This window comes from Rhea pennata, chromosome 10 (assembly GCF_028389875.1).
Source record: "Rhea pennata isolate bPtePen1 chromosome 10, bPtePen1.pri, whole genome shotgun sequence".
Taxonomy (NCBI): Eukaryota; Metazoa; Chordata; class Aves; order Rheiformes; family Rheidae; genus Rhea; species Rhea pennata.
The window spans coordinates 6,588,350-6,602,806 of NC_084672.1; the positions used below are offsets into that span (position 1 = coordinate 6,588,350).

The window sequence follows — 14,457 nt, forward strand, 5'->3', positions numbered from 1 at the left end:
TAAAACCCCAGTCGACTTACCCACTTACCCCTATAGGTACCCCTCAGGATACAGCTGAAATATTTATCAGTATCTTTGAGGCAATCAGTATCTTTGTAACAATATTGCTGAGCAAGCTTTGCATTTGTCTGGAAGAGTTTGGATCCAGCACCATTTTATCCGCACGTCCCTTCAGAACTGAAGAGGAATATAGCCTGAATGTGCATTTGGAAGTGTAAATCCCAAGTCTTTAGGTTTTATCATCTCCAGTTGGTAGATGACAGTTAAAAATACAATATTCCTTCTAGTGAGAGGCAGAAGTAACTCATCAAAAATGCAGAGATTAAGAGCAGAAAATGCATTCATTCATCTGATAGAAATTTGATTCCAACAAACAAGGTGAAGAGGAGAATCCCTAGCTAGGCCATCCCTAGAGCACAAGTTCCCTTCTCATTTCCACCCACGTACCCATCGTTTCATCAAAGCCCAGTATCTTATCCTCCCTTCTCAGACTGAAGGCCACGTATGCCAGCTGAACACATGGCTTCCTGGAGCCATTCCAGCAGCCAGTGATCACTGGTGCGAGGGGCAATCTGTTCACCATCCAATCTGATCATGGTTGGCCTTGGAAGATCCAGAACCAGACGTATGTGCCCAGTCCATGAGCCTGCCCTACTCTCCTTCTGCAAGGGAGTCCTCAAGGGGCTAGAAGGCTGGTTTGCACTGGGAAATGGCTCAAATGAATTTTAAGCCAGCATGTCTTCCAGCTCATACTTTCTTCCTCTATGCAAGACACACATTCCCTTGTTCAGCCAAGAGCGAAATTGCAGGTGTTCAATCCAACACCCAGGAACAGACTAGCAATGTTCCTCTACATAAAATTTAACTAGAATCATCAGCCCTCAGGTTAAAGCCACATCGAGAACTTGAAGCTATGCCTGCCCAGGTGCTGCTGCTGTTCTGCAGACTGAGGCCTGAACGCTGCCGCCTGCTTCCCCATGCTCAGTTTCATGATTCATGTCAAAACAGCACAAATAATTTATTCAAAGTGAAACAACCTTCTATACTCTTTTGGAATGCTGCACTAAGTCAAAGCATCAAAAGAAAGCACTCTAACATTATTTTAACAGGCTGTAGATATTTACAGTAATCACGAACCTTATTTTTTGACCACATCTTCCTTAGAACGATGTAATTGTTGCTGCTACTGGGGGTCTACCCCAATGATAAATCATCTTTATCCAGATATGGTAGAATTTCACTTGCCTTAACTTTTCCCAATTTGAGAACAACCAAAACACTCCATCTGCAATACAGCAGTCATTTGTAGCATCTCAGCTTCCTTCTAAGTTGCTAACTTTATGGATGCTAAAGAGCAGATATTCTTATCATATCCCTGTGTGATCTGAAGGGGTGGATGCACCAGGGCACTGACACATGTAGCTTTACAGATAAAATACAAGAACAATATTAAGTCAGAAGAGGATTCACTTCTAACAGAGTCTATGGTCTCAAAGCTAACATTTCCCAAACAGTCTATGAACTTAGTTTAAAGGACTGAGAATGTAAAGGTTAAGGTTTGATTAGAATGCATTCTGTGGATTTTTTTTTTTTTTTTTTTTTTTTTTTCGTCTTAATACATCAGAGCAGCCAAATTCCTTTCTGGTGCAAATCTACTGGTCTGATGGGAAAATAGCTCCAGTTCCCCTTGTGGAAAGGCTGACAGGATCAGGACCTCCAAATTAAAAAGAAGGTAGCCCCATGTAGAGTACAGGAAATTAAATGGCAAGTCCCTCTTTTCTAGTGGGACAGCCCAGTACTGGAAGCTGTTAATACTCTTGCCTCATATGTGGCAAATTAGCAGCAGTCTAATTTCTATGGGACAGGCACTTTCCCACAATCCAGAGGATGGTGGATGCCTGCTGGCACCCTCAGGGGAGGGGCCACAGATCAGCAGCGCAGAGCCCGACCTCCACACCGCTCTGTGGGGTGGTTCAGAAGAGGACAGCTCAACACGGATGGCAAACTGAGGGGGAAAGCAGAGGCACAAATTGCTATGGCTGACGGTAAAATCAAAGCTTTGTCAGCAGGGAAAAGAAAAAAAAAAAAAAGTAAAAAAGTGCATGTGACATTTCTCCCGACTTTACTTTATTCAGTCATTCACTTGATTTCCGTGATGTGTGTTTCAGTGTCTGAGTTCTCCTGACAGTGATCCATAGGGAAACAGTTCTCAGTCCTATTCCTCGTTATTCAATAAACCAACTTCTCAGCAGTAGCTTATGTTTAGTCAAATGTAAGCATACATTTCATTTGCACATATACTTCAAATCCAATTATTTACACACTGCACAGGCAGTCAACATGCTTAGTGATATTCTGATGATGTATTCAAATGTTTCTGAAATCTACAGTCATTCAAAATACTCAGATTTAAATTTCTGAATGCCTTCTGGGCTTAGAGAGTTTAGAACAAAAATGCGCACATAGGTGCATTAAAATGACTACAAAATTATAAATGTAAGTTTATAATTTCCACGCTATATGCTGAATAGAGTGACAAGGTAAAAACACATAATTCACATGAGCAAACGGACACAGAGACATGCATCAACATTCTTACTTTAAGAATCAAACTTAAGATCTTAACAAAGAGTTTGGTTGAGAGAGTGCAGAGCAAATGTACATATCTTATGGCTTCTTTTTTTTTTCTTCTTTTATTTTTTTTAAACATAGGGGCTAGGAGATTGTCTAAGAGCTTAAGGCAAGAGGGGTAACCACCTACCTCATCTCCTACAGCAGTACTGCTTCCATTTCGAGTAACCTTTGCCACCAGTTGTTATGCTACACAGTTTGTCAAGTGATGTACTTTCTTACCTAGTCAGATACCGAATATTATAGCATGAGGAACATATATCCTAATCCAGATAAATTAAAAGCACCAGCTTAACCTCAAAAGTTTATTGCATTTCAAACAGCATTTATCCTAACAAAGAGCTCATTGCAACATAAATAGGCACTGGACCATCCCAAGCTCTCCAGCTGGTATGGCTCCAGCATAATAATCTAATACAAATTATTCTGGAACACAGAGCATACCTACGTTAAGTCAGACATCACCCTGTCTCCTGAACAGAAATCAGTGCCATGTGGAAAATTCTATAGGAAAAAAAAATCTATTAAAATATTAGTTCCAACTTCTGAATAAACAAACAATTCTGGGCTGCAATTGAATGTTTTCACTTGAGTGAATTATCAGATCTCACATATCTGCTTAAAAATGTCTGAATTCAGGCCTTAAAAAAATGACAAGACTACAGGATGACAAACTAGATGATACTTTGAAGCAAGACAATGAAGCATTGTTTACACAGAAGATTGAGAAACTGGTTTTACAAAAGCGGTCCACGGACATTTATTGTATGTACAAGTAGGAGATTTACTGGAGATTTTATGATTTCTACAAGGCTCTTTCCAACCAGCTTCATTAACTTGAAGTAAATCAAATCATGCAGAGATCTGGCTCAGCCAGAGACACATGCCGGGAAAGATGCAATATGAAGAAGAACAGACACAACATGATAAGCTTTAGAATCTTTGGCAATTTTCATAAACATTCTCTTTGAAGGTTTTAAAATCTGTATATTCACCCATTTCCCCTCCACATACTCATCTATAAATACATTATGTACGAACCCTTCTGTATACACAACTGTGTTTATATGCATGGGTATGCACACATGCACACACAGGCATTTCTGTAGGATTGTAACTAGGATAATCTTTCTTCTATCTTTTCATATACAGCTACACATAGCCTTACATGAGCAAAACACATTATCAAATTAAATCTACAAAAGTGTGCCTCTTCAGAGGCACGGTGAATCTTGTTACTTTGACAGATAAGCTTCTTGGAAAATCACTGAATCTGGATAACAATCCAGTTGAAGATACTCCGGTCTTTAGTTTTCCTCTAAATTCATGCAACAGGCCCACAAGAAGGTGGCATTACTGAACAACACAGGAGGACTCCACTCAGATCTCCAGTCCATAAGCAAAATAATTCCAGTTTTATGGTTGATCATACCATTTTCAAAGTGTTACTTTGGTTACTACTTTTCTCCCTGGCTTCTCCATTTCTTTGCACTGTGAATCACTGCAGGGGATGCTAGTGGAGATGCCTGTCTGGGAACCACAGGAACCAAGTTGCAGCTCTGTTGCTGCCCAAGACTCATCATGGTGGCAAGCAACCTTCACCACACCTTACAGTGCCTAATATACCGAAGGGTACGGTCACATTAAAAGTGGCGGGCCTATGTGTGATTCCAGATCTGATTTTCCTCAATCAAACAACACCCGTTATGCAGATTTTATAAAGCAAAAGCACAACAGTTAAATGACGGGTAAGCAAGCAAGAACTTGCATTATGCTCAGAGTAGAAAATGGGGTCCTTCTTCGCTTCTCTTCCTTGCTCAGTTTCCACATGGTTTCATTTTCTCATCCTTTCCTTACGAACTGCCAGAAGAGACTCCAAGGTGACATCAGCAGCAGGTGAAAGCCTGTATGCTATTGCAGAACCACTTCTTCGGGTACTGGGCACTCTTTCTGCACAAGCACTTGTTTCTTTAAGGCTAAAAAGTGTTTTTCTCTTAGAGCTGTAGTGTTACCCCTCTGGATTTAGACAGAAAAACAACAGCTATGCTTAAAATATCTGATGAGATGGAATTATAAAAAGCAAGTCGAGAGAGTCTTTTCAGGTCAGTGAGTGAAGCTTTTCTAAGTCCTTTTAATGCTTTCATGGTAGAAGACACATCCATTGCCCGCAATGGATCTCCGGTGATCCCAGTATCTGAGGAGTTAACTGCAAGGTGGGATTTTTTCTTTTTAATAAGAAAAGGAAAAAAAATCCACAAGTGTTGGATGAAATATTGAGATACTGCTGCAGCTTCTAGTTTTTTTTTCTGCTAATTATGATTAAAAAAACTTTTTAAAATGTACACCGCTTGAACAGAAGATGGGTATCAAAGACTCGTTAATTCAGAGCTTAAACCTTTCTAGGCACAGTGATTTAACTCTGAAAAGAATAGCTCTCATATCTTAATGTAAATCTGTTGGATATGTTAAAAACTGGTTCAGAGCATCTCTTCACATCAGCTCAGCTGATCTGCTACACTAAGCGGAATTATCTCTTCCTACATAAAACAGGGAGCGCTGCCACAGCCAGCTCCTCACCCCACCAGCTACTTCAGACATCCCACCCTGCTCTTTCTGGGCCAGGTCTCCATGCCAAAAGGACAGATGACCCAGGACAGGCATTTAGGTGTCAAAACCCACATCTTTCAGGAAAAAAAACCAAAAGTCTGCGGGCAGAGATTATAGTGTTGTTCTGAACCAAAAAAAAAAAGAAGGGAAGAGGGAAGAGCGTGCGCACGTGCAGTATGGAGGGAGATGCTGCGTTCCAAAATCCCTCAGCATCCTAGAGCGCGCTCCGTTTCTTCCTAATGGGACTGGAGCTGCTGTATGGTTTCAATTCAGCATGCTGCACCTGTAAAAACAAATAGACATGACGTTTGCAGTTAGGTAACTCTAGCTCACTACAGTGTGTGTTAATGGCTCCCCGAGGACCAACCAAGGGAAACTAAGGAAGGTTCAAAAGTAATGAATCATTTTCTAAACACAGGAACATGGGGGATTAATTGCAGGAAGGATTTGAGAAGTCATGCATCATTTCTTGAAACAAAAATATTAAAAGCAGATTTTTTCTAATGAGATACATGGGGTTCTACCTGATTTCAGCAATGTAGTATAGATCTTTCGAGTTTGTTTTGGTTTGGTTTGGGAGTTGTTTTTCTTCTTCTTCTGGTATTAACTTATAAGTTTAATAAACTTCTTTCGGAAGTTAAAATTCAAGTGGATCCCAATATGCAGTAACATGGCAGTTGTCAAAACTGCACATAGCCTTTGGGATGCTGGCATATTTAACCATCTCAGAAAGGGAAAACATTTTCCCAAACAGAACCTGAACAAAGCTGCCTCCACTTTTCAAAACCGTTTCAGGTACAATATAACGGTTAAAATGCACGATAAACTGAGAGATGTCCTAATCCCAAGAGCAAATTGTCTGTTGTGCTAGACAGAAGCATTCCCACTGAAATCGTGGGAATCTTTTGCTGAGCATGCCATCTTTCTCCCTCCTGCTCTGTCTTTTGTCCAGCACACGTGGGTTGTAAGTGGCTAGAGTACAGACGAAATTTCTAACCCACTGCAGTACCAAAGTGAAACGACGATGCATTAATAGCACATAAAATGAAGCAGACGGGGACAAGCTTTGGAAATGACAGGGATGAGCTTCACTGGATGAGTGTGTGGCTGTCACATAGGTTCACTATTTTTAGCATTAGTGCAAAACTCCTCTAGGAAGGTCTGCCCCATCCGAGGAACTTTATCAGTCTTCCCTCATAGAAAACAGTTATCATTTCCCTCAGAGAGCTCAAAGGTTCCCAAAATGATAGAAACCATTCAAGGAAATGTTATAAATGTAAATGTTAAATAAAGCATAAATAGAAAAGCAGCTTATCTTTAAACATAAACATTAAAAGGGCATATGCAAACCATCACTGCAAATCCAGTGCACTCTATGAGAGCAATCACAAAATAAAAATACACTAAAGCTTAATGTCTCTATGATTATTTCTGTTTAGCTTTTTCTCTCCCACCAGTCTGGAGATATTTCTCTCAAGTTATTAGTATAACCATCAACCAATCTGGTGGCCTCTTGAAATAAATGTCACCATAAGCCTTTCCAACCCTGTTTCTACCAGATGCCTCGACACGGCATGGAGGCAATTATTTTTCAATCTCCAACAGAGTAAAATCACTACAGGCTAGATTGTGATCCCCTTATTCACAGTGAGTAGCACCTTGCTGTGAAAGAATGACAATTCGCAGAGGAAGGTATGACGCCAGTGGGATCCAGGGCGTCCGAATCAGGGCCTCGGGACACGGATTCCACTTGATTAAAACAAAAGAAAGAATCTTTTATATCTTGCGGCTTGTTACCCAGCAAGACTACTTTCCTTCCTCCAAGAGAAATAAACAGATCTTGACATTCTAAAGGACTTATTGTTCAAAGAATTTCCAGGAAGATAGGCAAGATTACTGAATACAGTGTTGCTGTTAAAAAAAAAAAATACAAAGAGAAACGAGACTTGACTGATATTGAGGGAGGAGAGATTCTGGTTATATTAAAAGTTGTAATTCCATAATGGCAGAAAATTGATCTTATCAACTGCAGAGCATTTTATATGCAGCCCAAGGCTTTCTCTAAGGAAAAGGGGGAGAGCAGCACTGTCCAAGGGGAGACTGGAGTTCAAGGGAGCTGGGGTATGGAGGGACGGCTGAGGGCGGGGGGAAACATGGCAAGCACAAGGTCACCGAAATAATTCCTACACCACCCCCTCCCCAATCTCGAGAAAAGGGAGAATTCAGAAAAAGCTTTTGGATGGCATCTCTCTCAAAGAGAGTATTTTTCCTCTTCCTCCGTACAAATAACAGAGCAGAAAGGTGACAGAGACCATCGTTCCGTGACCATGCTGAGTGATTTTCCAGATCATTTTTAAGTAGGTCTTTTCAGGATAATTTTTATGTGATCATCTCACGCTTCCTACAAAGGATTTTGGCTCCCCTGTCTTCTAACATCCACCCCTCCCACTTTATGGATTTTCCTGCTTATCTCTGTTACTCAAAAGCGCACCGTCATTGCATTCCCCAAGCCGAGCACCCGGCTGCTCCGAGTGCGGCTTGCTGCCTCTGTTGGTGGTGGCCACTCATTACTTACCTTTTGAACATCAGATGGTACCCTGGAGAGGAAATCTAGTAGTTCATTATTGTCAATGGCATAGGGATTTCTGAACTTCTTCGTAAATTTATTTATGCCTGGAAAAAAAGAAAAAAAGCAAACAAAATAACACAACCGCTTTCTTATTCCCTGCTCTCCCCCCTTAAATTGTTCAGGCAAGGTGGAAAAAGGAAGAAGAATTCACAAGTAAAAATTAGTGTGAAAACAGCGCCTATGACTTCAAGTCACGCACACGTTGCCTGTCAGGTGGAATCATTCACAAATGCCTCTTGGAAGAAGTGGAGATCATTATTATACAAAGATATTTATCTACTTTGAGGATCATTTATTGTCAACAATGGAGGAAAGAAAAAAAAAGAAAAAAAAAGATTGTGGCAGACATTCATTCTGGGGGTATATTGTGAGGGGAGTATCTGAATTTGCAGGCCAGACTGTTGTTAAATACGCTAGCCTTGAGGAGCAGACAGTCCCCTGCTCACTGCCCCGGGAGCTGGAGGGCTCAGAGACACCGGGCAGCACGAAGGTTCTTTTTCCTTCCATTTCTTTTGAAAATGAAAGCTGCCAAAAACTTCCCTTCCTCATCATGTTTCACAGCTTATCCTCTCTTTGCAGAACCAGAGTTGACAAGCTGACCATAATCTGATGCTGTGGGAAACTGTGAAAACTTATTCTTAGGTTTATTTTATTTTGATCTTTCTAAGGCAAATAACTTGGCTTATTAACTGCAACAATAGTGCTCCCAGTATCTTCCACGGAGTTAGTTACGCTGCAGCTGTCAGAGGTCCCTACATGGGGAAAGAGGTCCTTGGGAGAGCAGCTTGCATATTAGTGAGGAGCTTGCAAGGGGTTATCTTCTGATCCCTACGAGGAAAGGGAGGACGGAGCGGCCACCAGCAAGCACCAGCTCTTCGCGTGGACCGAGATGAGGAAATGAGAGCTGGGCCCCATTCCCAGCTCTCTCCTTGTTGCAGCTCTCTATCACTACTTCCCCTGAAAAACAGGAATTAGCAACATGGCTGTGTGAAGGTGCAGTCGAAGAGCAAAGGATCACTGGGACAAAGAAGACAACCAGCACATTTTAAAGAATAGCAAGAAAATTCAAACACTGTTTTCCTGTGAAGAATACAATAGAACATCTGATCCAACCCTTCCCCTGTCCAAAATCTCTTAAAGAGTTTCACTGAAAGTGGTTTGAAATGCGATGGCTGCTTCAGCCTTCTCCGCTTTCTCTCTGAAATGTACCTGCTTCACATGAGATTCAGCTTTTAAGCCACATTCTTGTAGCAAAATGCCAACACAATTTTCTGTGTACCTGATTTTTAAAAAACAGAAAATACCACAAGGTCTTCTGAGGCCTTGCCACAGGGTAGTTGTTATACATGTATCATATTTGAAGGCCCTGTCAGTCTAGATGATGTTGAAGGGATGTAGGGTTTTCATGTACTCACCACGTCCTCCATACTGCAGCAGCAATATTTTGTTACTGAACTTTTTCCTCCTAGTAATTTCCCTCCTTCCCTTTTAGTCCTTCTTTTTTTTTTTTTTTTTTTTTTTTTTTGTGTGTGGGGGTTTGGTTGTTTCTTTTTTTTTTTGTTTGACTAAATCCTTCCCACTCTAACACTGGTTTTTCACGCCGGCCCCTTCTTATTCTCTCCTTTTTCTTCATCCCCTAGAGCAAAGACCCCAGCAGATGCCTCAGCCTTGTAAGGACAACGGGGGCTCTCTGGTGCCCAGAGCAACATGAGGAACAAGCCTCAGCAATCCAGTGAGGATACCTTGCCCCACATTTTCAGCCATTTTACCTCGAGGCTGAGATAAAAGACATCACCCTAAACATGTCAGAATGCCATTTTGAGATAAGAAAAGTCTTCAGCTGCTTGGATGTCATCATCCTTTATAAAAGACCATCTTCGTAAGACTGTTGAGCAATTTTTCATATTAAAACATCTTTTGCTTCATCCCAAGAAAATGATACACTTTTATACAGCCCTGAGGAACTCCTTTCCATGCCCTGATGCAAAGAGATGCTCACTGGGAGGCCATTGGGCTGACTGACCTCTTGGGTCACACGGTATTTTGGCACACAGCACCCTCTGATTGCAGGAGCAGTTGATGACCTGGATGCTCCTGGGGTCTGGGCCTTGCTCGTTGAGCTTCTCAAACACCTCCTGTCAACTCTCTGCTGCTTTCCAACTGAGGGCTCCAGCACAAGGAAGCTAATTACTTCCTTACAGAGTAATAAGAATATTGGGTAACTTATCTACTTATATTTTTCTGTCAGAAACTTATAAAGAATCCTAAGAAAAGTAGACCATCAGATCACTCAAGGGGGGAAATAAAGAAAGATAGTTTCAACAGAGACTCATAGCATGTTTATCCACTTTTAAGTAATAGCACTTGACTGTCTGCAACATGTAGTTTAAAGCCTGTTTGATTTCATTCTATAGATATATATTGTAGTTACTGCATGCAGATGAGAAGCAATAGAGTACTTACCCCAGATTAAAACAATGTACCTCAAAGGTATATAATACAAAATAACTGTTGCTGCTGCCAGGACTAAGCAGGCCAGGACAGAGAGGAAAGGCACCGTCCAGTTGAATGTGCTGCAAAGAATATAAATAATTCTCCTCAATGTTACTGCTCTTGAATATTGCCCTGTACTCTGTTACTCAATAATAATTTAATGACCTCTTCGCTGTGCTCGGCGCATTTGAATACACTATAAATTGCAGACCCTTTGGGAGGCAGGTAAGTAGATTCCTGCATCTGGATGCTATAATAGATTAAGGGAGATATCTGAGAGGCAGGTATCACGATAAGGAAAGAGAGAGGATACTCTCAGGGGAGCTCAGAGAAGTTGTTAGGCGTGTAGCCGGTTGTGGTTTTTTTTCCTCCTTATACACATCGCACTTGTCACACATCTCTGCTCACTGGTCAGCTCTCCATTATTCATGGGCAGATTATCTGATTTGGAGACACAGCCGTGCCACAGGTGCCAGCCACCCGAGCTGGCTCTGCTCGGGCCACAGCAGAGATGACATGGGATGTTTGTCAGTACACAGCTCAAATGTGGCAAGCGGCCAGACCCACCTCCGCTAGTAACTTGGGACGGAGCAGTTGTGACTGCCGCTAAACCTAAAAGAGCCATCTCTCTTCACGCCACTGGGGAGTAATAGTCCACAAATATCTCTCAATACGTTTGCCTCTATTTCTTTTTACTTTCATCAGTTACGTACTCCTTTGCATATAAGATATATCTTGATATAGCATGTTAGCAGTAGTCCAAAGCTCTGCATGCCACCAGTTTTCCCAAGGGGAGCACTCAAGAGGCTCAATCATCACAGACATTCAGATATTTGTAGCATTGTAGACAATAACGAACACAAAACAAGACTTCCTTTCATCCACTGCCCATCTGTAAGCCTATGGTGGACATAAGATGAGCAGCTGTTGCTAATGCATCTTTGAAGTCACTTTGTCCTTCTGTGCCCTAGTCCTGTAAGCTCTCTCTTCAGTACCCTCAAAACACTGAGGCACCCAAGTTGCATGAACACCCGTGAGTTTGTAAGTGGGTTTACAGGTCTGGGCATCTCTGCTTCACACAGTCTGCCTGCTAACTTAATCACATCTCAGGGAAGGGGAGTAGGAAGAAAAAAGGATGAATGTGGAGTACTCATCAAGCTATAAAATAAGCGGAACCTCCCTTGACAGATAAAATTAATAGGAGGGAGAAAGAACTACTTCTAAGCTTCAATAGATGCATTAAATATTAAGTAAAGATAGGTGGGAGAGGACTCATCATTATCAATCAGCATAGCTTAAATTAAAAAAACAGCAAAACAGCTCAGTACAGTTAAGCTATTAAAACTCCCTACGATTGCATAACTAGAGTGACAGACGGAAACTGTAGCACAATTCAGTCTGTCACTTAGAAAAAAACTTTGGTGGCAATTTTTTTAATGGTACATTACTGTTGAGTTACAATGGAATTCTTCCCAAATTACATCGAACATCCACATTAATATCCAATGTGTTCTTTAAGATCATTGTTACCACAATGAATACAGGAATTAACAGTGCTTAAGCCCTCCGAGTCTTCCTGCCACGCAGCTGGACAGAACAGTGCCCTGTTCATAGCTGGGAATACATCTCTTGGCCACTTCCACTCCAGCTGGGGTGTGCGGAGTGGAACCACAACACATGGGCTTGCTGTATTTTTAGCTTGAACCCAGCTCCTTATTAAAGTGTGGCTCAATCACAAACCATCACTTTGTGTTCAAAATAGAAAACAATGAGGGTCAATTAAGCTGCAATAAAGACTAGATTCTAAAAGTTGGTGCGTGTCTGTGGACAGGGACTTTTTTTAGGCTCTTCACCTCCCTTCTTCCTAGGGCCAGGAATACCCCATGTGCCTCCCAAGGCGACAAGACTCAGAGAACCTCCTTCGGGCTTCCTCACGGCATCAGCAGGAAGCAGACAGCTCAAACCGATAGAGAAGTGCATCAATGTACTGGAGTGAGAAACAAGTGACTGATAACCCCTGCAACCAGGCAAGAGCAAGAGGGCATGAGAAAGGCAACACCAACCATCATTTCTTCCCTACTTTCTACAGAGAAAGCACAAAGAGAAGTCTAATATTTTGCTGCCCATGTCTCCCAGCAATAACTTTACTGGCGTCATGGCTCCCTAACTGCAGCACTCAGATGAGATCAGGGATTGGGATAAATGGTTGAATATGAGAGCTAAAACCAGTAAAGCATCTGGTTGCTTCCCTTCTCTCTGCTCTGGAAATGCTTAGGAAGAAGAAACAGCACTATGACTGGTCAAGTCTCTCCTGCTACCCCTTGCAGTTATTTTTGGATCAAGAAATTTACCCCACCATAATCATCCTGGCTCTTCTCTCATGCGTATCATGGCCAAGGAAGGAAAACTGATCACTTACTTTTTAATCCTCTCTCCAAACGACGCTATTTCTTCTAGGATGCTTTGAACAGCTATGATGATCTCTTGGACCATGTGGATTCTTTCAATTAAACCTTTTTTCTCAGATTCCTAATAAAAATGGAAATGAAAACGTTTTATGTATTCAGTATTTCCTAATATGTTCACAGCTACATGAAGAAGGTAACATTCTGCTAGTACCACTGATGCAATCTTAAATGTGTAGTATGCACTGGTGCATACTTGTACACCAACTTTATCACTAACAAAAGCAAGAACATGCACAATAGCTTTATTATATCCAATAAACATTAATGCCCATAGCATCTTTTTATTTTTTCTCTTTCTTCCAGTACATGAGCAGAAGTTTCTATATTTTCCAGCAAAAATCATGGGCAGCAGTATCTCAAACCAGCGGAGAGCCCATGTGCGTGTCCAACCAGAACAGCTGGGGGCACTCTGGAGTGATGATCTGCAGGGGAGCGCGGAGTGGCCAGTGCTTCCCAAGAACAAGAAGGGACTTATGCAGAACTTCCAAATATCATTTTTCTGAGCCTTGCAGGCACCCAGCAGTGAGATTGTTTTCTGTACGTAAATTAGCAGCCGGTTACTGAATGCAACATTAAGTATTGGCTGATGATTAATACTTTTTCTTCTGGACTATTTTCCCTCAAGAAATGTTAACCTCAGTATTACAGGATATCTAGAGTGTCCTTCAAGATTGGCAGAAGACCCAACAAGCTATTTTTTATTATACCAGACATTGGAATGAACAAGCAGTTTGAGTGTACTAGAGATCCCAAATTCTGAAGTCATCTTTTTTCCTCACTTTTTTTTTTCCACATAGCATTGTTAGTCAAGTCAAACAATCCTCTCTAAGCAATGCTTTCCACTCCGATGACAACCTCACTGTGCACAACACCAAAAGCAGACTAATCCAGACTACCCTGCCTTAGTCATGGGCTAAGGCCATGCCTGTGAGACTAACTGTATATAACATAACTTTGAGTCCGAGCACAGTCAAGTGTCCTCCCTCCTGCTCTCCTGTGCTGTTCTTGGGCTGTTTTGCAGGTGTCTGTACCACACAGAGTGGCCTGTAACTACAAATTTGTTTCACATGTATTTCCATGCAAAGCCAATCACTGAAAAAGGTCAGTAATTTGAGTTAAAGGGAACACTACAGTTTGCCAACAAACAGCATATCCTCGAAAAATTTAAGCTGCTGCCAAACTAGAAACTTTAGTTTTGAATTTACTATGCAGAGATCTATTCTTTTACTAAAAGGAAAAAAAAAGGGAAAAAATGTCATTTTTCTTTTACAGAAGCCATCTTATAACTTCATTTCTTACTGCTTATTTTAGACAGCAACATTACAGGACATTACTACACATGTGCAGACATAAAAAGGATGCACAGAATGAATTAAAAATCAAAATGACTTAAATCAGCCTTGGAAATCAGTATACAATTACCAGCATTCAGCATTTCTTTGCCAGCAATCTAACACACATACAGGCATGCAAATTGGTGTGGTTGCAGATATTCTAGCACAAAATCAGCAAAACATTCACTTCTCGCAAAACACAGTGCCCAGGACACTGATTTTACACCACATTTAGACTATCTGAAACCAGCCCAATTTAGGAAAAAAAGAGATTTTTAAGTTGTGTTTTAACCAG

The 14,457-nt window shown here is 41.3% G+C and overlaps 1 protein-coding gene across 1 annotated transcript in view; it reads right to left on the reverse strand.

Annotated features, from left to right (window-relative positions):
- Positions 1-2,922: 2,922 nt before the first annotated feature.
- MCTP2 (multiple C2 and transmembrane domain containing 2) overlaps positions 2,923-14,457 on the reverse strand; it is a 107,253-nt gene continuing 95,718 nt past the window's right edge. Inside the window, exons 19-23 of the mRNA XM_062583310.1 lie at positions 12,780-12,889; positions 10,331-10,440; positions 7,814-7,911; positions 5,408-5,521; positions 2,923-4,856 (exon numbers count right to left, since the gene is read on the reverse strand). Coding sequence (XP_062439294.1) covers positions 5,453-5,521; positions 7,814-7,911; positions 10,331-10,440; positions 12,780-12,889 — 387 coding nt within the window. The 3' untranslated portion in view covers positions 2,923-4,856; positions 5,408-5,452. The remainder of the gene's footprint in view (positions 4,857-5,407; positions 5,522-7,813; positions 7,912-10,330; positions 10,441-12,779; positions 12,890-14,457) is intronic.